Below are 27,206 nucleotides of genomic sequence, written 5' to 3' on the forward strand. Positions count from 1 at the left end.
ATTTTTTTTAAACTGAAGATTTATTGGAAAGAAATTTGATCCCATATCTTTTCAGCAATATAGGATATTTAACATTTTATAGACTGTATTCAAGTAGAAAAGATTACATTAAAAATTTCTTAATATTGCACTTGGGACAAGCCGTGGCTAAGCTACTGACATTACCATTCCAGAACAAAATCATATATAATCTTCAGAATTTTAGTGAGCTGCCTTGTGTTACCTGCAAGATTTCTTCACAGGTACTTTGACACACTTTGCTATTCAAATGAAGCTCACTGCTAAGAGTAATTCTTGTAATGTAAAGGCAAGCAATATGCTGTATGCTACCAGGAATGATTTTGGCAATTGCTTCATTCACATTATTTTACACTTCAGCCAAGATACTGTAGCGATTCACTTAACTCTTGTACAAGATCCCAGCACACATGTGAGAGGCTCCAATGCACATGGGAAGTGAAATACCCAGCTCTTTTTACACATTATTTCCGCCAAATTACAACATAGGCAGGAACCTTTTGTGGCTCACTGAAACAGACAAGTAGGTTGAGCAGTATCTGCACACAGCAAGACTCAGTCTTTGCATGCCAGGCACAGCATGGCTGGCATCGCTTCACATTATAGCAGTGTCTGGCCAAGGAAGTCCCCACAGGGATGGACATCGCATCATCAAAGCTTGAACAGGACACAAATCCAAAAGGGAACCCCAGTAAGCTGCAGATAAGGATTTTCACGGAATTGTAAAGGAGGAATTAACTACTGAGTCAGTATTGAGGATCAGAGAGATTATTAAAAAAAAAAAAAAGAAAAAAAAAGAAAGAAACAAAAATACCCTGCTTAAAGGGGTGCGATAATCAAGAATCAGCAATCTGATGGCTGCTGGAGAAAACAGGACAGGGTTTAATTATTAACTAAAATTGTTGCTCTGAACAGGTATTTAAAAACTTCGTATCATGAAGAAAGATAAGGGTTTGCATTTTATAAAAGCACGCAACTGAAAATCTGCAATGCGCAACTGCAACTGAAATCTGCAATGTGAAAGGAAAGCCATGGACTTTAAATTTGTTTGCACATTGTGCAGAAGATGGAAAACTGCAGTTCAGCAGCAGATTCTCCCCTCTTGTATCTTGTTTACATTCCCAGAACAGGTTCACTTAAAACAGTTAAAACAGAAACCATTAATTTTCCTTCACTTTTAAGCCCAGATTTACTTCTTAAAACAAGAGTAAATTAAGAATGTTAGGTCACTAAGGTCCATTTTATTAGTAGTAGCAGCTTCAATTTTTGTGTAGAAATAGTGTCAGCAGCTTTTACTAATGATGGAACCAAACTTTTGCTTTAGTAGGCATTATTACATAAAAAGCAGAGTCGTTTATTTACTTTTCATCTTAGCTTAGCAAATCACACAAGTAACTCAGCTCTCTGTAGGGGCCCTCCTGATGAAAGGAGCCAGTCTATCCAGAGCTCTACACTTACCAAATTAGCCTATAAAGGACCAGTCCTCACTGTGCATATTCATAAGAGGCGTTTTCTTCCACTGTTATTTAGCACAAAAAAACATTGAGGCATCTTAATATAGACACACTGTAACATTTGTTTTATCTTCTTATTTTGCTGTAGGTGTGGTAAAAATCATGCAGTTTGCAGGCTTGGTCTTTGGAACAATAGGGTTTTAAGTTACTGGTTTCAGTCACAGAAAAAAATAACCCACAAAGACAGACCAGTAACCCCACTGTAAATATCAGCTACATGAAAATATGAGAAAACCACACTTTAAAAACTTGATTCAAAATTAAGATGTGGATACCAAGAAGCTGAGTTTTAGCACACGATCTGCAGACATTCACCCAACTCTGGATGTCAGTCATTCACACAAGTCTTTGTTTAAATCATGCCTTGCATCTCCAATAAAGTGTCATAGCAAAGTGTTACATAAGCAGCCAGTGCTAAGTAATTAGCAAAACACAAATAATGGTGCTTTGGCTCTCAGGGTTAGGAAAGCTGCATTTTTGCTTTTAACTGCATGGTTTGTACTCTCCTAAAACTTGAGCAAGTATCCCCTTAGGAGGTGAAAAATAAAATCAGACATCCCTTGGTTACTGACATATTACATGTCACTGCAGTTGCTGACTAAACATGTGTTTGTAGAATTTTGTGATGCTTATCCTTTTTCAGAAAGTCTAAAAAGGCTAATTCCTGTTCTGAGACTGACTTCCTTACACTATCCCTAATTATATTTGACAAACAAATGATACATTTCTTACTATAAAAGTTAAACATAATGGAGTGCTATCTTGCTTGGCTAGAAAACTCAGACTTGTACATATGCTTCCAACAATCAGCTAAATCATAACAAGCAAAAAAAAACCAAACCAAAAGTTATTAAAATAGTTGTACAATTATACAAAAAGCTTATAAGCTTTTTCACTCCATTTCCCATTTTAAAAATTTGGTAGATGTACATTTAAAAGAACACTATCACCACCATCAAATAGCTACTCTGCCAGGTTCCCACTTGGAAACAAATAGTAGCAATTGTCTTTTCATTAAGAAACTAAAATAGTGGCCAAACTCAGCAACTTGGGCAGCACTACAGTATTTCAACAAGTCCTGGAGCAGTCAGTCCTGAAACATGCTGGTGTAGAGATGACTTAAACCAAAGCCTGCTCTTGGATCATGACACAGTTGTAATGAATCTGTCTGGTGCTTGCCTTTAAAATTATATCAATTGATCTTCTCTAGCCTCAAATAGCAGTAATAGTAACTATTAAAAAATGAGGAAGTCCTGCTGGCAGCCAGCAAGCAGCAGTCTATATGCACCACACTACAAAACAATACCTCCACCCACTAATCACAACCAGATGAATTTAATCACCTTGTCTGTGAACATATATGCACATAGACATAAACTGCAGCGCTCAAATCTGCTCTACAGATTCCTGCACCCCACCCTGTGCCTTGTAACTTCCATCTTTCAGTCAGGAACTCTGGCCTGGCACTGCATCTGCCAGGTGGGACAGGGAGAGGGCCTGACAGAGTGCCAGGCAGGAGGCCAGGAGAGAGAGAGAGAGGAACATGCAGCCTGCTGGGAGGCCACTCTGTGCCTGCATGCCCAGGGAAGGCAAACAGGATTGGAAATGGCAATGGAAGGATCTGAAGACTGGAAGAGGCAGCAAAGATTAAAACCAGTATTAGAGGTGGCTTTGTACTACCATTTTTTTGCACCCAGTTTCCAGTTCAAGCACAAGAGTACACCTGCAAGATTTGGACAAAATCAACATTCATGTTTCAGTATCTCAACTGGAAAATTCAGGAACCACCATCAAATTTGGCAAGTGTTGTGTTTTCACATAAAAAGAAATCAGGTGCTATATAGGACCAACAGAATGAGTGCAAGAAACTCTTCACATCTTTGATTGCTTCACCAGTATCAATGGCAAACAAACCAATTTCTGCAAATCAATCTTTAGTAATTTCATAGTGCCTAGCACTTACTACACAGACATTGTCAGCTTTTCAGGGCCTTGATTTTACTATGACCTCTGATGAGTACCAAAATAAACATAAAATCTGCACCCATCAGTGACCCATAGGATTTCTCAGCAAAATGCCTGTATTTTACTTCAGCATGTTCTGTTTGTAAAATGTCCTCTTGAAGTCTTCTGTTACTAAGTGAACTACTACAGCATAGTGGAACTATCATCTGTAACACCAAACACAGCAGATTGCTTTTCAAAGTGATACTCAGATAGCTGAGTAAAGTGATTACAAATGCTAGAAAATATATGACAGAAGAATGTTTCTGGAAAAAACCCAATCTAACAACCTTTACTGCATTGAGAACTTTTTCCCCTAGGAAAACATATAAGGCTACAGTAAAATAGTCAAAGATGTAAGATTTGTCAACCTGGGAAATGCATAAACTAGAACAGCATGAAAAGTGGTCCTTATTTCCAATTTGGGTATTAACTGCCACAAACAACTATTTTTAACATTTGGAAATGCAAAAATTTGAACTTGATCACTTTAATAAACACTATAACAACCTATTAAAATCAAGGAGACTTAAGCTTTCACAATTTCAGGATTTAGTTTTTTTCCACAACATAATTTGGAAAATAAAAAACGTCAAGAATTGCTTCCATCACCAGCATCTTCCTTCAACTGCCCATTGTTTAAGTGACTGAACATGAACAGCATCATGTAACGTCTCATTACTCTCAACAGTATGAAGAGACTAAGAATTGGAGTTAAACCTAATATTTGGACTAAAATAATGTTCACAAGATATGTGCAACAAAATACCCAGCTTGTCTCAGAAGCGAGTCTCTTCACAACAGCTTTGTCTTTTACATTTAGAATTTTTCTGTCTGGTAAGATGCAAATATAATGGAAGTCTAGCATCTACAGTTCTGTAAGTACACAACCCCCCGCATACATCACTAGTAAATAATCAGACTGCATACAAGATTATTTGTAAAAGTAATAAAACCCTTTGATGCTCCATATTTATGCTGGCAAATAGCTCTCCTGATATAAAAGGCACTTTGAAAACCCAATATGGTTTGGTTCATTAAGTTTGCAAAGTACAAACAATTGTACAAACATACAATTATATTGAAGCATGTCAGCCATTGTGACATTGTCTACAAAACAAGTTTCCAATTGCCGATAACACTGGTTTTATGGGAATGAGCAGTGGTTTCAGCAGCTTTACTGAAGACATGACAGGGTTTCCAGTACCACATTCTTACTAAGTAAAAAACCCTCAAAAACTTACAAGTTTTGGGGCCCCCAAAAAAACAAGACCCAAAGTCCATAACATTCATTCAATATTTACTCCTTAGAAGTAAACTCCCTCCATAGCCCGAGGGCAGAAATCTATTTAGTCGATTCCAGACGTGGTGGAGGCAGGCTCTGTCTCAAGAAGTGTTGTTACACCAGTACAGTACTGAAAACTTTGGTCCAACAGCACCATTCCAGAAAATGACTACATGGCTGCAACATCGATCTGTATGTAAAGCTGCCTTACTCCTGCCTGTGGAAGAGGGAAGGAGGGTTAAAAACACTGTAAAGCCAAAGCAGTTTCCTGTCCTGAGCATCAGCCCACATCAATAAGTGACCTAGCAAAAATACTCAACATCTTATTTTTCTGTAATTCATCTCCACATTCAGCACATCACTCAGAGAACACCTGATGAATAAAGAGTTCTTCACGCAGTCAAGTGCACACAGATAATGATGTATTAACATTAGCTTTGCCACATTACCTCTTCTGATTCATCCTAAATAACTGCCACATGTGAAGCTGCACAAAAGTAATTCTTTCTTTTGTGCCAGTTTAACTTCCTGAAAAGCAAGCTGCTTGAAGAACTGTCAGTTTAAAATGGAGCTAAGGACAAGAGCATAACGTGGGACTTGTTGTTCAAACCAGTTCTACATTACAAATCTATCCAGAGAGCCATCACATGTGCAAGCTGCCAATGCAGTGAAAAGCCTGAGTAGGTCCAGTCTGTGGTGAGAAACTCTATCCTAAGAGAAGGCTCATCTGTTTTCTTAGTACCTCATAGGTCAATATAGATCAACCCCATTTGATACACCTGAGACAATTACATCTGTTATTTCATAAAGTGGCATGAAAAACTAATGCAGAGAGGTACAGTAATTTCATCTACACAACTGAGTATTTTGGAATTGTTTGATACAGCTGGAGCAGGGAAGCTTTTCAAAACAGATCTGAAACTCAGAAATACTTAACCTTTCTTGATACAGATTAGAGTGTCACATAATGTAACAAGAAATTTACACTTTGAGATGTGATTTCCACTGATAAGACGTACCTGAGTAAAAATATTGTGAGTCTGGCTTAGAATCCACCTTCCATCAGCATCAGGAGCTACTAACAACTTCAAAGTCCCTATGTAAACATCAGTACAGAGGGTCCAGAAATGTGGATCATGTAAACTGTAGACTCCTTGCAACTGCTGCACCTAAAAATAGAGGCAAATTTTAGAAAGTGTATTTCAGTAAATATTTTTTAATACTATGTTTTTTTACAGAAAGTATTATGAAAGCCAATGCATTCTTTTACTTCTAGTTCACTGTGCATTTTGTCATCTTTTACCAAAATTTCTTATTACTATCTCAGTTATTGTAAGGAAGATGAAAACATATGGATTTATGCCCATGTCATGATTTTCTGTATGTGTTGTGATTTTGCACACTGCTGCATTTATATTCTAGATATATTTTACTGAGACAATTTCTGAAAATAGAGGCATTCACAAGCAAAAAGTCAGAGCTTTTTGACTTGAGATGGCATGCAGTTAAAACTGCCCATTTTGCAAATGTGCAAATTTTGCCATGAAACAATTTGTGAGATTCTAACTTTAACAGAAATATATTCATATATCAATTACAATTTTGTGAGGGTTTAGATGTGTCCTGCCAATCCCTTTGTTCTTTTGTCTTCCACTTTGAGCGGACCCTCCATGCGATGATTACAACCTGTAACTCCCAAGGAAAGGCAGCACTCCTTCAAGTGCTTTGTATTAATTTTGCAAAGGCACTTTGTGGCATACTGATAGAAAAGTTAAGTAGGAGAACAGGTCAAATCCAGAGTAATCTTTGTTTTCTTATAAATACACTTCCAATGTTACGTATAAGCACAAAGTACTTTGGGAGGAATAGCTTCAGGATCTGTTTTTCTGAACTAACATAAATTAAACTGGTACCTTGATTTGTGTGTTCTATGGTACCTTTGAATGACATTACTGGAAAAACATAAAAAATTGTCATACACCCAGCTGAGGCTCAGTCAGTCAGCAGCTTGATCAGTCAGAGCAAAAACAGCTTAAGAGCTCACCCTCTGGTAGCACTGAGGCAGGGCATTTTCCAGGGAAGGAGGAGTTCGCTGCATCAAAATCCCAATGGACTCTTTTAAAAGTGGAACAATACTAGAAAGAAAAAAAGGAAATTGGCTATTATTACATTTTCAAAAGGTACAAGGAGCAACCTAAGATTACTTAATGCTGAGAAATTTTTCTTTAGTTCCTCCACCAGAAGCTGAGAAAGTCACCATGAAAACCCAGTGCAGAAAATAAAAGGATTGACAAAATTGCTATGGTGTCCTATCAAAGGCAAGATTATTTCTCTCCCAGCGTTTCCAGAGTCAACTGGTGGTCAGTCACAAAAGATTAGGAGTTTAATCACGGGACTTGAGATGAAATCTCTTGGTATCTTAGAAGTTATACAACAAAGCAGTTGTATAGCTCAAAACCAAAAGCAATGGCAAATCATTCACAAGCAACCATAAAAATACTCAACTGAAATTGCATTTGCTTTTGTGTTTGGTTTAAGGCATATTTTTCTTATGAACTAAGATAATAATGGGGTAATCATAAAACAAAATTAGTGTGGAACAGTCCAGCTACAACAGAGTTATTTTGTCAGAAACAGACAACTTGGCATATTCTTGAAGTGAACTAAGTGTAGGGTCTCATCCAAGCTCAAGGGTTAAACATTTTGAAGCAATTAGAGGTTCCCTCCTCCTGGCCAAATGGTCTTGTTTAATCAGCAAACTAAGAAGACATTTAATACCCTTTTTTATTATTATTACTTTCTGTTTTTTAATAAAACAGGGAGACCAGTAAGCCTATACCCTGAAGCTACCACTAATAAGTTATACTCTTACTAAGTACTCAGCATGGTGATTTTTTTGTTTAGGAGTAGTGCATCATGTCTGGTTCAGTAGAGCATTATAAAATTTTCAAGTGCATAACAAATATCTGTAGTCCAACAGTAAAGCTTAAATAGCAATTTCATTTCAAGAGCATACAAGTCCTAACATTCAGGAATGAAAATGACTATATATTTCAGAAACTGTAAGCTGCATTTCAGAGTTCAGCACTGGCATCACAGCTGCAGTAGATGGAGTTAGGGGATTAAAAGCACACCTGAAACATTTGTAAGAGATTAACTGGACCAATTGTTAAAGGACACTGCAGGACCTCTGTTTAAAATCTCATGAAGTGATGTGGAATGCATGGCACAGACCAGCTGTGTATTTGCAGATGTGAACAAATGACCTAATAATTTTTAAAAGGTATTTCCATTTGAACATGGGGCAGTGCTGGCTGATGGACTGCTCAGCTCACTCCTGGCTAAACCTTGGCCAGGGTAGGAGGGAGCAAGAGGCTGTGTGACTCTTGTCTAATGAACCCCTGGAAAAACCACCATCCAAAAATTAAGTCTTCTTGCAGGCACAATGGTTGTTCCAGCCAAATTCACTGCCTGGTGCTCTCCAGCACATGGCCTCCCACGTTTGCACTGCCACCAAGGCATTGGTTCAGAAACAGGAAGAAGCAATTAGGGGCAAGCAGGAGTTGCCTAAACTAGACCTGTCACCAAGACAAACATTTAGCAATGCAATAACTGTCAATCTGTCTAAAGGAAGCTTAATTGGAGTGTCACATTCTACAGTGGATTACAGAAGTTTAGGGAAAAAAGGTTCTCTTATTAATGGACCCATCTCACTAAATAATGTCCATGTCACAAGCATTAAATCAAAGAGAGCTGGAGCTGCCAACACACTCTACTGATGAATTGATTTCAGTTTAACTCCCTATTTAAAATGCAGGTTTGCTTCTTAATAAAAAACTTGAAAGACCAATACACCAGTTCAGGATGCAAAGTGAATGCAATAATTTTGAACACTATTCCATTCCCATAAATTTAACAAGGCCTCTCTAGCATATGCATCCAAAGATTTCAAAAACCACACACGTACAGGCTGCATTTTTTTTCCCAGGGAAACAACTAAAGGAATAGAGAATGTAGTAAGTCTGCCTTTTTATTGAAACATTCCACTAAGAGTGATAAAAGCCATGAAAGAAAGCTAATAAAAATGTCTAATTTGTACAATTTATTTACAGTATTTAATAAAACTGATATACATTATGTGATGGAAGAGAAATTAATTGTAAAGTAGATTAGAAGAGACAGGCTATGAAACAAGAACATCTTAAAAGTCCAAAGAATAGAAGTGAATCAGGATGTGGCTTGATATTGTTGGTGAAAGTTGAGGCTTATCCCAGGTCACACCTTCTTCCTCTATTTTAGAGCCAGTGTTAAGATAGAAAGTTTGTCTTTTGCAAAGCTGAAAAGCCAAAAGACAGCTGCAATGACGTGACAGGCCCTCACAAATGTTCACAGCAAACCAGCCACGGATGCCCCTCTGCATGCAGGGGGATACTAATTCACATGGTATCTTACTGAAAGCCAAACTAACACAACAAACAACAGAATCCAGTTTTATGATGGCTAATGTTTTCCATTGTTTCATGCATACTACTGAAGTAGAAAACCATCAGTATAAAAGCCAGAACTCCACAGATGAGCTCTTTTCTCAAACATTAACTAAAACCAGAATTACTTAATCACTAGGAGGCAATAGAAATATCAGTTCTACATCATGTGACTGAAGAAAACATAAAGGAAGATGACAAAACCAAGCTGACTGAAAATACAGTTAGAGATTTTGACCAAGCTTTCTCTCTTTTTTTTGGCTTAGTCATTAGTGGAAAAAAAAAGTGTCTGCCTCCACAACAACTATTGCACTGGTGCTTCCCCTCTTGTTTGTTTTTATTTATAAGATTATTGAGGAAAACAAATAATGCTGAATTCCCACCAAGTGGAAAGCTTTCTCATGCATAAGCAATCAGTAAGCTTTGCTATTAAAGCAGACACAATTTCATTGCTTTCTGATTACCAAGCCTTAAATCTAAAATATTACACTCTTTTACAAGACAATAAATTTGAAAGAGGAACTAACCCACAGCAAGATTTGGAATAAAAAAAAACATATCCTTTACAAAAGCCAGAAAAGCAAAGGCAGCTAATGTTACAGCACATCACATTTGCACACAACACTGCTACAGAAAAAGTGAAAGGTGTTCAAACAAACCAAAACAAACTAACTATTGACATGAATCTGATAAATCCAGCCTGCCACTATTACACATGGATTGATTAAAAATTAGGAGTGAAAGCATCAGACCTGCATCAAATTCAGATAATACTCTTGCCCCTTCCAGTGCCATCCTGTTTATGCCACTGTTTTGTAGGCATAGCCAGCAAGACCCTGGCACTGTCACAATCTTGGACTGCAAAGAGAAAACAACTCTGGGTAAAGAACCCTTTAGACAGACACTGCACTCAGAGAGCAGCAGGAAATTCATTCAGTGCTCTCAGCACTACAGAAAATAGGGGGTATTTGTGACAGGTTTTGTGGAAGGTAAACAAACATTGCTGAGGATCAAGACCAGCAAGGGTTCTTCAAATAGTATAGCTCAAAATCTACAGCAAATTTTCCAAATTCTGGCTTTTTTTCCCAGCCACCATCCATATCCACAATGTAAAGACTGTTGGCCTATTTCAGAACTTTAATAAAATTCTTTTATTAGGCAATGGCAATTTTAGTCAGACTGCAAGCTTTGCTCAAGACAAGGACCACAGGTTTAACATTTGCTTTACTGATTTTGAATTCTTTGTTCTCATAACAATGTAGTACGTTGATTCTCAAGCAAGGCTGGCAGGTACCATTACCCTGTAAATAAAGGCAGTGCTTGACATTTAGCAATAATGGCTTAAAGTAACACCAACAACAAACATGCTAGTTTGGAGGAGCTTTCCTATATAAAATTAATTCTGAATCTTAATGAATGCAGCACTTCATTAAAAAAAAGTAATTTTTTTTATACTGCTATGCCCCAAACTTGAAATGCTCCCAGTGTTACTGGCACACCCTCCCCCAAAGCTCTTTCATATTATATCATGTTGAAGCAGCTCAAGATTTTATGCAAAAGATTATGTAACCCATGGAAACAACTTCACTAAATGACTGAAGTAAATTGCCTCATTTCTTTGACCACTTCATATTAAGTGTGCATGCTTAGTGCAATCTAGTATCAGATTTAGTCTGCTGTGCCCTTCTAGAAACATGTGGGCCTAATAGTGGTTTAGGACAAACTTGATTTATACCAGAGTTGTGGCTTTTGTGTGATGACTAGTTTCATATAGCTGACCGAAATACTAAAATTGCTTCAAGATTTCAGAATAAGGCTTAGAATACTAAAGTTAAAAACTAAATGAGTATTGAGTTTTAAATATTAAAAGCAGCTTAGAGACTTGAGAAATTGTTTACTGAGTCAAGGCACATATAATTACAACACTTTGGAAAAAACTTGAAGAATGTCAGCCTAAACTACAGTGAAATAGTCAAGCTTTTGTTAAAAAAAAAATTAAAATGCTGGTAAGATAGACTTGTCTATTTTAAGCATGTCCTATTTATGCTTTACTTGCATGAAATAGTACAAAGTTATCAAAGAAAGAGTCATTAGATATTAGTGATTGCATCCAGGAAAATTCAGATGCCACACAGGATTTTCACAGTGCAGTGAGAATGTTCTGTGCTAACTCATGAGGAGTCAGGCAGAGAATGTCACCCTACAGCACCCTTAGCAAAGGATCACGGAAGCTACAGAGCAACTGTGTCAGCAGCTGACAATTTCCACCAATTAGAGATGTTGTCTACAAGAAGGCTCAACCATTTGATTTAAAAGCACTTCTTGACTTCTCTGAAGAAGCATTGCTTAACCCTTCTGTACATGCACAAGGCAAAACAGGTGAAATCTGTACAGTTTTACACTGCACCAGTGAATTTTTTAGTCATCTTATACAGGTATTTTTGTGATTTCTTTGGCAAGTGTGGCCATCATTTCAAAAACCTAAACGGAGAAGACCCACTAATAGGAGGAGACAAGCCTCAAACCAGAGAGCTGCCCAACAGTGAAGCAAGCAAACATTCAATATAAAACAAATGAATAGTTATCTCACAAAGACACAAGCAATCCTGGATTAAGAGCAATGATTTTCCTCTGCACTCTCATGCAATACCTTTGATATTCTACTGGTTCACCAGACATAATTCCATAAAAAGTAATAAGAATTGCTGTTCTGCCTTTATTTCCTCTTTGTGTACAAAAGTATCATAAAAAGAATACAGATTAAAAAAATGAAAACAAAACCCCAAACTAAAACAAACTAAAAAAAACCCACAACAAAACACTCTAACAAAATAACAGAGAAGCAGAAGTCTTGCATCTAACCTACCCCCTACTCATACCCTGCAGACTCTGTAAGTCAAACTCAGACCATTAAGCAATAACTCGGAGGATACAGTTCCAAGTAGGCCAAAGTCCTCAGACACCATTAAAACTTTTGAATGGATTTGTCAGACTGACTTTTGCATCTCTGGCTCAAAACTATGATTCTTTTATTACAGCCACAAAGATCCTAATTACAGAACAGATCCTGATTTTTAAACACACATGAATGGGGTCTGCTTGTTGGGACACATACATACTTTTACTCCACTTTACCTTATCAAAGTTGGTTTAACAGTAAAAGGTACACAAACAAAATCAACAAATATTCATTTGAAACAGAAGACAATTACTTAATTTGAAGCCAAATTTACCCTGAAAATTATTTATCAAGGTTTCAAACTGGCCCACAGAAATTGACAGTAACTCCTGTACTAGACATTGAACATCCCAGTCTGTCCCACCTCAAATACACAAGTATCTCATGAGTAGACAGACAATTTAAAAACCCAAAGAAATAAAGCCCAAACCCAAATAGCCTGCCCCCCCACCCCCACAGTTGGAACTAGACACTGCTCTTGCCATTACCAATTTAAATTATTTTTGCAATGTTATTCCCCTCAAATTTTGAATTTCATAGAACTTCAGTAGGTTTTTTTTCTCTGGGTTAGATTTAGATAACTTTAAAAGATTAAGTACAAAAGTATTATATATCCTAGCAAGCATCACCTGGGTTCCCATGTTACTGTTACAGAAGACCAGCTTATGGGAAAATCTGAAAACCCTTTTGCACTAATTCTTAAAGGACACTTCAAACACAGCATAGTGAAGAATAAGGCAAAATTAATAGTGGTTCTACGTCCAGAAGTATAAATGAAGACTACTAAAGTCAAACACCACAAAAAGGGACTCAGGTTTTCAATAGCCATCTGAAACTGCCAGTAATCTTACTCATGATTAAAGTGCATTTCAAGCAAAACCGTCAATAGTTCAGTCTGTTGGACTGCTTAGAAAACAAATAAAATACCAACACAAAACCACCCAACCCTGCTATTAGTGTTTGTTCCACTGATGTACCAGGATGTGTCAGCTGGCAAGAAATGAAGGCCTGCTTCTATCAGCTATGATGCAGCTCACTACACTGATAGCAGGATTATTCTACTTATCATTTATAGCATTGTGGACCAACAAAACAGTATTACAGGCTGAAGTCTGGCATCAGCTCAAAAGACACATCAGTGAACTTCTCCAGCATTTTCAGCATAGAACATGGGTGTCTCAAACATTCCTTCTATCTGTGCTAGAAATCCTATAAACAGCATTATTATGACACCTCTATTATGGTATTCAGTGTTATTTCAACTACTGTATGAATGGAAGAAAAAAATGAATTGTCATTCATGTGGTATTTTCTACTGTACACAAAGCTGGACCCTTAAAATACAACATGCATGGAAATCCGTGTGTTACTCAGCTACTACCTCTACCTCAGCAACAGTTTCTTCCTGTTTGGAAACTTGCACATTTTCTTTCCCATTTCTTGAGATTTCAGTACTAGAAGTAGTTTGTAATAATTTGTCTTCTATGAAATTACAGAATGTTGCAGTCAAAATCTCCGAAGTTTATATGAAAGTGGTGATTTCACAGTGATTTCTAGCACAGACATTTCTGTGGGCGGTATCTCAAGCCTGCTGCCCTACTTTGACTAACAGGGAGATTCACATCAATAATCCTGTGAATGCTGCCATGCAAAGCCATAAACATGCCATACATGGTAGGGGCAGAAGTAGCTCCAGTTCATCAGGTGACACTCACCACTGCTGAACAGACAAAGGTATTCAGTTATTAGGTTGTAACTGGAGTTGTGGCACACTGCCCTATGGCACCATTGAAACTGCTGCCAAAAAACCTCATAACATCACTGAATGAAATATTTGCTTGACCAGTCTAATCCAAATAGCTTCACATTCACAGTGATCTTGGTGTGAAACAACTGTGAAATCCAGAAGTACCTGAAGCATTTCCATCAGATCTTAAAAAATGAGTGCAAATACAAAGGAAAAGACAATTCTTGTTGAGACAAGAAAACAAAATTAAAACCTAACAGCCTTGATTTGTCAAGGAGAAGGGCACATCCTGTGCCAGCAGCCCCAACTCTGCCCTGAAACCATTCTGCTCCATTTACTGGAGTACATTGGTTTATATAAGCATGTACTAAAATACAGAGATGAAGCTCTACAGTTTGAACCTGAAAGACATTTTTGTAGTACTATGCAAAGAAGGACAAAATATGCAGATTTAAAAGCAAAAGTTGTAGCTGTAGAAAAAGGAAAGATAGCTCATGTAAGAGCTCACCAGAATATCTGTATAGAACAGAAGTAACACACCACTCTTGGAAGAAAAGCAAATGTTGTAACTCATTATCATAACAAAACCCCTTTTTCCTCTGAGCTGTGATTTCTCCTGTAATTAGCATCAAAAATCCTACCAAATACCGGTGATAGCAATACTTACCTTACACCTATAAGTAGTGCTATCAGCATTGAACAAATAGGATCTGCTATCATTAGACCATAGTTCTGCATCAGTATTGCAGATATGATTACACCAATACTTCCCAGTGTGTCTGCCACAATGTGCAGAAATACACCTGTAAGAGATCAAGTGATACCATTACAACTTGCTATTCCTAAAGCTAATGGAGCATTTCAGAGATGTTTTACAAAAATGAGTTTCAAGAACTAGATAATGTCATCTACACTTTTCAAGTTTGTGGTCAGTTTTGGGTCAAACACACAAAGATTTTAATGTATTTGTAGAATATGGGACATTTGAAGAATTTACATTCTTTTATGCACTTAGCAGTAATGGGTATTTCATAGCAAGGCTACTAACTTGAACAATGATTAACAGCCACAGATAGACTTTTTTCACTCAATACTCACCTTTATTTTAGTACAGAAACTCATATTCCTTGATGCCTACAGTCATGAGTTCTGCATAAGGTGGACAGACTGTTAACAGAAACAGTTCTGCAAAGCTTTGATACATGCTAATGTTTAATTGACAACACCTTCTAGAAGTTACTTGGCAAAGAAATCCAAGACAAATAGTTTTGAGAATTAAACTATACTGCAGGCATGGAAAGCCTTACTCTTAAGAATAACACTGCCTTTAAGTACAAAGAAACACATTGCAGCTAGCTAGTCAAAGTTTAGCCTTTGGAGCTCTCTGCTGGCAGTGACTGGAAGTCATTCAGAAACACAATACAGCATATTGTAAATTCTGGAAGAACTTGTAAATATTCCTTCTCAAGGACTGCAAACAAACCAGAAAATCATCCAATAAGAAAAAACCCTATGTACATTTGGGTATGCCAAATAATTACTACCTCCTGCATCTCATAATTGTCTCCCTTTAACTTCTGAACATTTGAAAAAAGCTGTGATAGATTGGCATTTAAGAAAACAAAGAGAAACACCTAAGGAAGTTAAAACCGCTGGAGGCTGATGGGAGTTTTTCTCCTATCCAACAGCTGGCTATTTCTAAGAATTGACAGCAGTTTTAACCATTGAAAAAATGAGATCAACCTGTGAACATCACCTTAAGACCTAAGCCTGTTTTGCTCTTGTTCTAATCCATATCTCACAGCAAAAAATAAGTAAGTTTTCTAGTAATTCTTTAATTACTGCTTTAAAACCATGACATTTATTTGGTGCCTTGGCAGGGAAATGAAACTGACAAATCTAAAGCACTACATTAACACGACAAAAGCAAAATAAAACCAACAAACAGCCAACCAAAGCTCAAAACCAACATCTAAATTATCCATAACTAATGCTCAGGAGATTAGGGACTCCAATACTACTTTAAGAAATTTAGATGAATTACCATCTGCTCTAAACCAACTCTAAGAGCTTGATGAAATGCAAGTTTTAATCTGAGGTACTCTTTAACAATTATATCAATCTGCATCAATCTGCATTACATCAATCTGTATCTTCATGTTACAGAACAAATATTGCAATTAGGCTCCTTAGGTTTCTGGTTTTAACCTATTTCTTAGTTTTTCATTGATTTTTCAGCATCAATAACAGAAGCTGAATCCCAGCTTTTGGGATGTCTCTTTGAAACTGTGTTGACACTGCATTACATTTAGCTTCTGTGAATGTCTCAACACCTAGTCATGCACAAGACACAGCAGAGCTATTTACAGGGGGAATGGAACTTCATTAAATAGCTCCTTCAAGAAAAACATGGAATTTATCCAGAGGAACCCTCTAAAACAGATGTATGACAGACCCAGGCAGGCAGACTGTGATAAAGCAAATAAACCATTATACTTATTCTCATCATACCTTGTAAAATCTGTTTGCTGGATCCAGCCATTACTTCAAGGGAATGGTCATCTGTAAAGGCAATTATTGACATATTAACCAAAACAAAGGTTCTCTCTAGTGGTCATTCTGTTACACTCCTCCTTTCTGAAATATCTTGGACAGACAGGCTGCTCACAATGATCAGCTTCTACTCAAGCTATTGTTTTTTAATGCAGCAATTAAGTTAAAAGTCTTAAAATGCATTTCTTTAAAATACAATATCACTTTACACAATAGACTTCTACATAGGTATATAAACATAAATTATCTACATTTGTTCTTAATTAAAACAAGAGGAGAGGTAAGACCTTGCTATATAGCAATATAGCAATATAAGACCCCTCAAGAACCCAAGCCATAAATGCAAGCAAGAAGAGTAGATTCAAACAAATTTGCTAACTAGAAATACTTCAATTAAGCAAGCATTTATACCTAATGTAAAAAACAAGGATAAGACTGAGAGAAGGAACAAGTAAGTAAAAAAATCTTCTCATCCAAGCGGATTAATGCTTCTGTAGCACTAATCTGAAAGATATTTTGAGAAAAACTTGTTAAAGAATAGCAATAGGCTTCTAGTGAAGATACACATAATTTACACACCAGCTGATTTGAATATCAAACTGCACAAGACAGATAGCTACAATCACTGGTTTACAAGGGGTGGGGGGCCATGTGGATGGCAAGGAAGAGGCAGAAGCAGGGAACTCCTGCTTTCCAACCAATTTCCAGGAGAACTACTGGAAAAGAAATGCCAGTTTTCTAAGAATAGCAAGTAAGGGCTAAGTAAGTATTTTTATACTCTGTCACCTCCTGTCTGCCAGTTCCCACACTATTCCCTGCTCTGAATTTTGAGTCATGACAGATCTCAGCTTATGGCTGAGGCAGGAAGGACTGATGACCCTGCATTACCACAAGGCTTTTTTTCATTTGCATTGATTCAAATAGGTGGTACCTACACAAGCTCTTCTCCCATAGTGAAGGCTACTGACCATATTTTACATGAATGTCTTTTCTCAGATCATTTGCCTTCATAGAAAAGATTTCAGCATAGCTAACATAATAATTATCTTTTCCATAACCATCTTAAAACAGATTACAACTACACAAAATTGAGGGTCATATTTGAGATAACAAACCAAGTACAACTAACAATCCATAAGTACCCAAAGTTCACTAGTTAATTTTTCTAATATCTTGAGTTGTAGAATTATACAAATTGAGAACAGTAGCTAAACAGCTCGACTTTGTCAATTCATTTTAATGAAAAAATTGGAACAGGGCACTTGATAACTAATTTCATTATACTCCAATAGTGTAGAGTTACTCCATCTTTTGCCAACATGCAACATTACAGTGCCCACTCAAAAACCAGAGGTAAAGCAACATCTTTAAAAACTAACATTGAAATTACTGCAAGTGCAACACACAAAATGAGTCACAAAACATGGTGCTGGCAGAGCATACCAGACATTTAATGAAGCTACTTCCATGTATGATCACAACAAGCTGACAACACTCTTTTTATTTTTCTCTAAGTTATTTAGATTGAGTCAGGATGGTCTATGATATCAGCTCAGCACTTACCATGACAATAATCCTGACCATGAGAGTGTCCATGGCCGTGACCATGAGTGTGTCCATGGGAATGTTTATGTTCATGGCTGTGTCCATGATCTCCGTGACTGTGCCCATGGCTGAGACCACCGTTAAATAGAGAATGGCTGTGCTCATGCCCTATAGACAAATACCACCATCAGGGTCAATTTGTGAATACATAAATCATGAATAAAAGTACACTTACATTTGTTTCTCAGCTACTCAAAACCTATTCATTTTTTAGGTCATCTTAAGGTATAGCTTTAAGTAAGAAACTTAGCACAAGGTGTTTTTCATCTACAGCTCTGCTGTGCAGACATATTTTATATATAGACACATAAAATATACCAGGTTTGAGAAGTCAAGTAGTTTTATACATTCCCATTTCTGAAACTTGTTGTGCTAGACTTCTAGTACAATTTGAAAAACATACCTCGTTAGATATAAGCACTTTAAAAATAGCTGTTTTAAGAAAGCAGAAATTGACTGTCATTTGCATTAACGACAGTCAATAATTAAAAATTCAAGCTTTGATTGTGCTTGAAGACCAAAGACTATGTTCTTCCACCAGTCTAAGTTAATATGTTAAGCTCAAAGACAGACCCACAGGATTTGCAGAAAAAAATGCAGAGAGTTTACCATGTGTATTTAGGCAAATAAATTCTGCATTTCAATTCAAAAGACATTGGGTTGAGAAGCATCTGAAGCAGAATCATCTCATGCTTAAAATTTGGTTCAAATACTGTTTCTAAATTTTCCAGCCAGAACCTTGCTTAAGACCAGCTTAAATTTGTCCATAAAGGTGCTCTGCAAATCTCTTTCAAAAAGGTGCAGAAGAGTGCATGAACTCCAGAAAGCAGCTTCTGGACTCCTAGGTGTTCCAGTTAATGGAAATTAACATGAGAAGTACAACAGTGGCTTACCAGGGCTGGTAATAAAACACAGAAGTCAACACAGCAAGAGGTCACATACACATGTGGCTGGAATTGCCATTAACAAGACATCAAATGCAATACTGGGGGTCTGACTGCGGCATAATAAGGCCCTGGAACACAGGCTGCCAAGAAAGGAAACAGTACTGGAAATTACATCCTACCAGAGCCATGTGAATGCCCATGACCTCCATGCTGAAAAACAAATATTCCTATAAGATTTACAATGAATCCCAGTATAGAAACAGGAAGAAGTCTCTCATGATGCACATCGGGAGGCTCAAGTGCTCTCTGAAAAAAAAAAAAAAGAAACAAACCAAAAAGCAAATGTAGAGTTTTACAATCCCTTTACATTATTAAAAGACACCACAAACTACTTAGATAAAGGAGCATTCTTATATGTAACATATATATAGATATAATTAGAAATTACTCAGAACTTCCAGTTTTTGGGATGATACACAGACCAATTCTCAGTGTCTGAAAATAAAGTTCTATTATTAAAGCTGTGAAAGTACAGTAGAATATTCTGAGACTCTAGCTCAGCTTTATCATGAGATTTGGTTATGCTGTGGGATGTGGCTCAACACTATCTGAAAATATTCAGGTTTGTTCCAGCATGTGGATTGCTTAAGTCACCTTCTAACAGTCTAGAATGCCATTTCTTCCTGTCTCCTTAGAAAGGTGAGGCAATGAGGGGAATGAAATGAAGACTCAGGACAAATTATGACATTTTTTAGAAATTCTTAAATCTAGATTGATTTTTTCCAATTCCTTTTTTACCCTACTTCCTCTGGAATTTTTTTCCCAATGAGACATTACAAACCTAATACAATTTGTGCCTCAAGCTAAGTGTTGAGGAGTGTAAATTATTACTGATAGAGGAGAAAAACATTCACCATCTCTGCACAAGGATGAAAGGTACAGGCAGTAAATAGCAAGACAACAAAACATTTGGCACAGTAAAAATTTAAAGTAACTGAGAGAAAGAGAGTCACCATCACAAGCAAAGAGAATACTTAGCATGGGAGATCAGATCAGCAAGAAGAGAATCTTGCTTCAATGTTACCCTTGCCCCTGTCACAGTTTTTAATTTTTTTAGTAAGTTTTGCTCCTGTTTATAGATTTGAAGCTTTCTCAGGCTTTTAGACAATTTCAGCACAGCTTTAACTTTTAACTGATTTTGAAGTATTAATAAGCCTATCAATGTAAAAAATGTTTAATGTAGAAAAAGTTCTTCCCAATTCTCTGTTAATAAAAGAAAAACTTGATAGACTTTTTCTGAACTAAAAGTCTAAACAAATTTATAGTGTATTTCTATTTCTATCTTTCATTAAAAAGTACAAGCATTAATTCAAGCTGGTTAGAAATAGTTATCAGTTTTACTCTTAATCCTTGATGTTGCCCTTAATGTCTAAATTTCAATCTTGAAATTATTACCCAAACCATCATGTAAAAAAACCAAAAAAACAAACTGCAAGAAAAGAGCCCTTGTAAATGTTTAAGCTATTACTACTTGCCATATATATCAGACTTCAAGATTTGAAGAACAGTGATCTTTCTTTAACAAGCTGGTCCAATTTCTCATCGTGTTACTTATGACTAACTTCTGTCCTCTAAATGACTAGTTTGGGCCTTTCTTTCTTGGCCTCATTTGTTCTTTAACAATGAGGAGGGAAGATCTTTCTAAGACATCCTTAACTGGCTGCAAAAAAGGACAGGCTCCATCTCACAGAATCTTTACACATAAACAAAATACAATTTAAGAAGCTAGTACAGATACACTGAAAAAGCTGGGTTTCTCTGTCATGAAACAGCAACTTCAGATGGCCCTATTCACATCACAGATTTTTAATCAACTATTAACATAATTTAAATTTCCAATTCACTGATTTCAATAATTTATTCTATTAAAACCAGAAAAGTTTATCCATATTAATTATATAATATAATAGCGTAATTGATTTCATAACATACCTCAACACCTTCAGAAAAAATGAAGAATGCTGTAAAGATGAGGAATAAACCATTTACAAAACCAGCAAGTACTTCTGCTCGAACATAACTGCAAGAAACAAAAAAAAGTAATAGCAGATATTATTACATTCATTTACATGCTGAAAATTAGAACTTAGGAGACTGGAGTGCAATCTTCTAGCTCTCAAGCAGTTATATTACATAGGAATTGGCTAAATGGAAGATGGCATATAAATTAGGGATGAGCATATAAAACTGACCACATTGTACTCAGACAGAAAACTACCTGATCCAGATCAGCCGTTCACTGATCTAGAGGAAAGAAATCTTTCAATATGTCAAAATTTTTCCATTTAAGATTATGTCTACTCAAAGTTATGGTATAAACATAATTTGGAAGCCATAAACTAAGATAAGCATGCAAAATCTAATCAAAGTTTTCTGGTGGTCTAATATCAAACAGACACGTATTAATTTGCTTCACCTCTAAAAGGTAGACTTTCAGTAGAAGTTTTAAGTAAAGATTAATTACTTCAAACATCAAATTTTGACAATAACAAACTGCCAGGTTAGAATAATATGTAATTTCAATGTAGCAAACATCAGACAATAAAGTGTGGCTGTCCTTTGATAAATGAAACACCAGCTGTTTAAATGCTCAGCAGTAATTAATACAGAACGTGCTTTCACTGCAATTATTTCACGGTATGATTCTCTCTAAACTGATTTCTATGCACACTGAAGCTTCCACCTAAATTGAACTGTGCTTTAAGTTTCAAACTACATGATTCACACTTAAGCAAGGTGGCTGAAGCTAAATGCTGACAGGTCAGTAATGCTATGGGGAATGCTCATGTTACAACTTATTTGCTGTTAATCATTACCAATTAATAATATTGTGCCAGTATTGTTTTATAGGGCACAACTGCCATGTTCAGTGGAACCAAGTGCCTGTCAAATGCCAGCTGCAGCAGGTAAATCCACCAAGGGCAGTATGGGATGACACACCTCAGCCTTGAGGATCTGTGTTAATGGTAGCCACAGCTCCTGGATCCTGCTGCTTCCAAGAATCATGGCATATCATCTCCAGTGCAGCATCACTGAGACTTGGCTCCTTTCAGTTGTAGCTTTCTGTTCCAAAGGAGAAATGGGACACCAGCAGTCTGGGAATCCCTGTAATGTTCCTCAATGCACTGTGAGGACAAACCCAGGATGTGGCTGCTTGCTCTTCACTGCTGCCATTAATACACAGCAATACCAGGCAACTTTCTGCTCTCTAACTTGTTTCTACTAGTATGATCAGAGATCTTGCAAGTGATAAACCTTGTTCCCAAAAGCAATGCTTTCATATTTTTATTATTTCTCTTAACTTAGATGTTTACATAGCTCACCTTAAAAAACCCTCACTTTCAACATAATTTTTCCATGTCCTGCAAAAGGCTTTTGTTTTAAGTGAAAAATGACCTCCTAAGCATTTACTATAATACATTAAGGTAACAGCCTGAAGTTTCTTACCCATATGAGAAAGCATCATTTGATCTCCATTTTGAAATAACTGAAGCTGCTAATCCAGCCAATAGAGCAGTACAGTCAAAAAACATATGAAAAGAATCTGATATTAGACCTAAACTGAAAGAGAACAGAAATAGAGTGTTATGTTCCATATGCCACATATTGAGTATGAAAAAAAAAAACCCCACAGACATTAATCTTTTACTCACTAGCAGAATACACTGTGTTTCTAAGTTCCAGGCATGGTTTTGCTAGCACAGAGGAGAAATCCACGCTTCATCACCAACACAAATATGATGCCAAAACTGCTTTTGACAGCTTAGAGAAGGCACTTTGAAAGTGCACTCGGCAAAAAAGTCCTCCTAGCATATGATTTTGGTGATAGTAAAAGGTGACTTCCACAGACACAAACCAAAGTACTTGGAGTAGATGTACCCACAGCCACATCTCTCATCAATATAATTCAACTTTAAATCTTTGCCTTAGCAGTGGCAAGGCACTGACTAGGAGATACACACCTCTGAGGTCTAGAGGCTGAAGGAACAGAAGGCTGAGAGACCACATATTAAATGGCTTATTTCAAAGACCAGTGCACAACTGTTTGTCAGTCTTTATTGAGAAAGACAGTTAAAATTACAGCATGCTAAAAAGTTCAAAGTAACTTAAATTAGTTCATGAGTTAGCCAGTGAGTAGAAGTCATATCAGTTTACAGGCTATAGGTAAAATTGGGATAATGCCACACACAAGTGTTGCCAAAGCTTACCAAATTACTCATGAACAGGCTCTGTATGTCTGCAGTCTGTAATGTGCATTGAAATGAAAACAAAAACTTCATATTTTAAAAGACATTTGCTAGTGAGGTACTGTTGACCAATTGTTAATCAACAATCCCGAAAGGTCCATTTTCCCAGTTCTTTGGTTAACTAAGACTAATTACAAATACAACTTAGTTCTTGAAAACTGAAGCACAAGAAGCAATTACTGGTTTAACAAATTCTAGAGGATAGAAACATATTCCAATTGAAGTCAAATACAAAGTTTCATTAGCCAAAGTTCCAACCACTTCACATTAAAGAGCCAAACCATTTCAGCCTTACTGAAAACAATTACAAAATTAATCTTAAATGTTTCAGATTAAAATCTCAACAGTGAAAGCAGGTTTGAAGGAGAGGAAGGACCAAGTATCTTGCTCTATGTATTTATATATACTCTATGGACACATACAGAGTTATACATACACTCAACCATAACATTTAGGGTAGAGGGATGAAGGCATGGTATATTGTACTTAGGTACTGTAAGCAGGAGAGATAAAGCTCTTCTGAACAAACATTAAAACAAGACTCATAGGCTGCATGCCTGTGAAGTAGCAAAATGGAATTGACTATCAAATTATTGAATTATTGGTGACATCTTCCCCCTCCCCAAAACCAGGTGACATCTTTAAGAAAACAGTTCATTTTGGGTTTGGTTCTAAGCAGTTACAAAGATCCTGTGTGGAAAAAAACCCACCACAAAGTACATCAAACATTCAGATAGAAGGTAACTAGAGACAGTAACCCTAAGTTGTACTGACTATGAAATGGAAGGAATAAGCTTGGCTAAGCAGAGAGAGCTACTACTTTCTGAGGTGTTTGGGTTTTGGTGGTTTTGTGGTGGTTTCTTTGGGGTTTTTTTTGGTTTTTTTTACAGAACCTTCTGGGAAAGAAGTGTATAAGGACTGCTACTCTAACAAAAATCCATACAAGTTCTAGAACCAGAAATCATGCAGCAAGTTACCACGGTGCTGTGTTCACACTTGCAAATCTCAGTAAGGCAAAACTTACCTTAAGTGCAAACAGCAATACAGATGTACTGCTTTCAAGACCTAAGCTAACAATTCCAGGTGGCCAGAGGCACGTGGATTTATCAGCAGGGGTCAGCAGAATTGCCTCTGCAATGCAATTCACCTCATGGTATAACTGTGCTCTGTACCTTAGGTACAACTACAAGTGACTGAGCTGCACAAATGTCAGGAAGCCTGGTAAAAGACCAATCTCATTACATCTGAGGCTTTTTTTAAGTGACCTGTAAAGTAACAAGATCTTAGAAAAAAATGGGTGCAAAGTGATTACTAAAGTAATCAAGTGATCCAGTTAGCGACCAGCAATACCATGAACCACCAGCAACATGGGATGCTTGCAAGAACTCCTGTAGAACCAAACACATCATCCAAAGTATAAACTAGTAGAAACCCTGTACTCAAACACACTGTTTCTAAATAAACTTCCACAGCTGATTTGTTTTACATCAAATTAAAGAATGTGCACAAGTAGCAAATTTCAACCTTAAAAAGCAAACAAGCTCTCAGCCAGCAACTCGTGACCAGTGACAGACCTCAAGGAAACAGAATGAAGCTGAGTTGGAGGAGGTTTAGATTAGACATTAGGAAAAAGTTTTTCACCCAGAGGGTAGCTGAGCACTGGAACAGGCTCCCCAGGGAGTCGTCACATCACCAAGCCTGAGAGAGTTCAAGAAGCATTTGGACAACCCTCTTTCGTGAGCTCAGGAAACAATCTATTTGGCAAACAGAAGCTCAGGAGACTTTCTCATGTGAGGAGAAATGGAACTGTATCTTCAAAATGACAAAATTATTCTCCCTAGAGGGTTCCTTGTTTGCTTGTTACTTGTTTGCTCTTCCAAGGCAGGACCTGTCTGCTTTGAAGACATTCCTTATCATAATTTCTGCTACCCCTCTCTACTAAAGAATCACTTGCTAAGGCACTGTTTTGCTCTAGCCCAAAATCTAGATTTAGAGATACCCAAAACTAGTGACTTGAAATATACACAAAAACTATGCAGTAATGCTAATTTTTAATCTCAAGTATGAACAAAAATAAGTGTCTTCTGAATTTCAATATGCCATATTTTTTCAGTGACAAAGTTCTGTGTCACTGAAGCTTCTCAGTTTAGTTATCTCATCTACAGGACTTTTTAAGGTCATACTACCAAAAAAACCTGTTATGTTTAAAATGCAGACATCAGAACAAAGTCACATGAACACAAAGCTCTTTACATCAGAACAGCTAAGAAAAATATTTACATCTGCTGAGTTATTAGAAAAAAAGTCCATACTCAAATAGGCAGACTATGCACACAATAATACTCACACAACCGCAAAGTGAATCAACATCAAAGCCAAAACCAAAGACATTCAGAATGGTCTGGGTGCTGCCAGGATAGCCTGTGCTCATGACAGCACTGCATGCTCACAGTAACAATTACTGTAATCAAAGCTGAGGATTTTATAGTGTCATTTGAGAGATTCAGAACAACATGGTAAACATTAGGAAGCAATTGTTTCCAAATCCACATCACTGCATTCACTCAGAACTTTTAGGAGCTCCAGTAATGTGTGTCCATACTACAGCTTTTGGTAAGGAGGACAGTGGTGGACTTAAATGACATTCCACACCACTCCACTCTGAACTGAACTATTAAGAGAGACTGAGAAGTCATCAAAAAACAACTTCTCTACCACTAGTAAAGCATGACAGAAATACTAGCACCATTGCTTGTTCTCTACCTTTATACTGTAAGTACTGAAATTATTCTGCATTGCTTATATTTTGCTACAGATTTTTCAGTAGCAATTTAGTCAGGTCTCCTCAATTTTTTCCACTCTTGTGAATTTTTGTGCTATGTAAAGTACCACTCAGCTACACAAGAATGTGTCAAATCCTGTTTCTCCCTCAAGACAAGGATGTTTGAGGCAGCGATATCCAGGTATCAAATTACAGATGAAGCCACACTCTCTAACAGAGGATCTCTGTGGCAAGCAGCAGCTACAGCCCCCAAGTCCCGTAAATCGGGCCAAGGCCAGGCTTCCTCCTGAGCAAAGCACAGAGCACAATGGCAATTCCAAACAGCATTCCTCCCAACGCGCCGAGTCGCGGCCCCCCGCCAGAGCGCCTTCCCCGCGTCGCCGGGAACCGGCAGAGGGGACGGCGGCGCCGGTCGCTGCCCACGAGAGCGGTCCCGGTCGGGAGAAGCTCTCCAGCGGCCCCCAAGGCTCTACGGAGCGGCCCCTCCGGACGGCGGGCCAGGAGGCCCGGCCCCGCCGAGAGGAGACGTGGCACTGGCCTGCGGGACGCGGCGCTTCCTGCGCACTGCAGCCGCGCTCGCCCCGCCGCGCCCCCGCCCCGGTTACCTGTTACTCCAGATGCCGTAGAGCAGCTCCACGAAGGCGAAGGAGAGGTTGAGACAGAGGAAGGAGAAGAGGTTGCGAGAAGTCTTGTCCGCCAGGATAGACCTGTGCAGGGAGCACACCGCGGGTCACCGGCAGCCGGTACAACGCCAGGAGGCCGGACCCGCTCGCCGGGCGGCCCGGGCGCCTCGGCACCAGCCGGCACAGCCCCTCCGCGGGGGCTCGGCCGCGACGCCGGCAGCGCCCGGCCTGGCCCGCCCTGGGCCACTCACCTGAACCAGCCAGACACCTTCCTGAGCAGGTTGAGTCTGGGCGGCTTGTACTCATCGTCTTTGATGGAGAGGGGCAGCATCTTTCCGGCGGCGGGGCTGCGGCGCGCCGGACCGGCAGGACGGGCAGGCGGGGCGGGAGCGCTGCCCGGCCGGCCCACACGCCGCTTCCGGCCGCCACCACGCCTGC

At 38.0% G+C, this 27,206-nt stretch overlaps 1 protein-coding gene across 1 annotated transcript; it reads right to left on the reverse strand.

Moving 5' to 3' along the window:
• Positions 1 to 1,248: 1,248 nt before the first annotated feature.
• Positions 1,249 to 27,183, reverse strand: SLC30A7 (solute carrier family 30 member 7). The gene is made up of 11 exons (XM_015635954.2): positions 27,020 to 27,183; positions 26,751 to 26,852; positions 22,564 to 22,677; positions 21,049 to 21,136; positions 19,236 to 19,362; positions 18,128 to 18,277; positions 16,523 to 16,573; positions 14,679 to 14,814; positions 6,866 to 6,956; positions 5,841 to 5,990; positions 1,249 to 5,038 (listed from the first exon to the last, which is right to left on the reverse strand). The coding sequence occupies exons 1-11, from the start codon at positions 27,097 to 27,099 to the stop codon at positions 4,991 to 4,993; spliced, it is 1,137 nt and encodes a 378-aa protein (XP_015491440.1). The 5' UTR covers positions 27,100 to 27,183; the 3' UTR covers positions 1,249 to 4,990.
• Positions 27,184 to 27,206: the final 23 nt, after the last annotated feature.

The sequence above is a fragment of the Parus major genome, chromosome 8 (genome assembly GCF_001522545.3).
Source record: "Parus major isolate Abel chromosome 8, Parus_major1.1, whole genome shotgun sequence".
NCBI lineage: Eukaryota > Metazoa > Chordata > Aves > Passeriformes > Paridae > Parus > Parus major.

Bases quoted from the DNA above. Each gene is read 5' to 3' on its own strand.
- SLC30A7 (XM_015635954.2), bottom strand. From the start codon at position 27,099: ATGCTGCCCCTCTCCATCAAAGACGATGAGTACAAGCCGCCCAGACTC. The intron at 18,278-19,235 runs GTAGGATGTAAT...ATTTGTCTATAG, and splicing joins TGGGCATTCACATGGCTCTG to GGCATGAGCACAGCCATTCT. The intron at 14,815-16,522 runs GTATGATGAGAA...GATCTCTTACAG, and splicing joins CAGCAAACAGATTTTACAAG to GTGTATTTCTGCACATTGTG.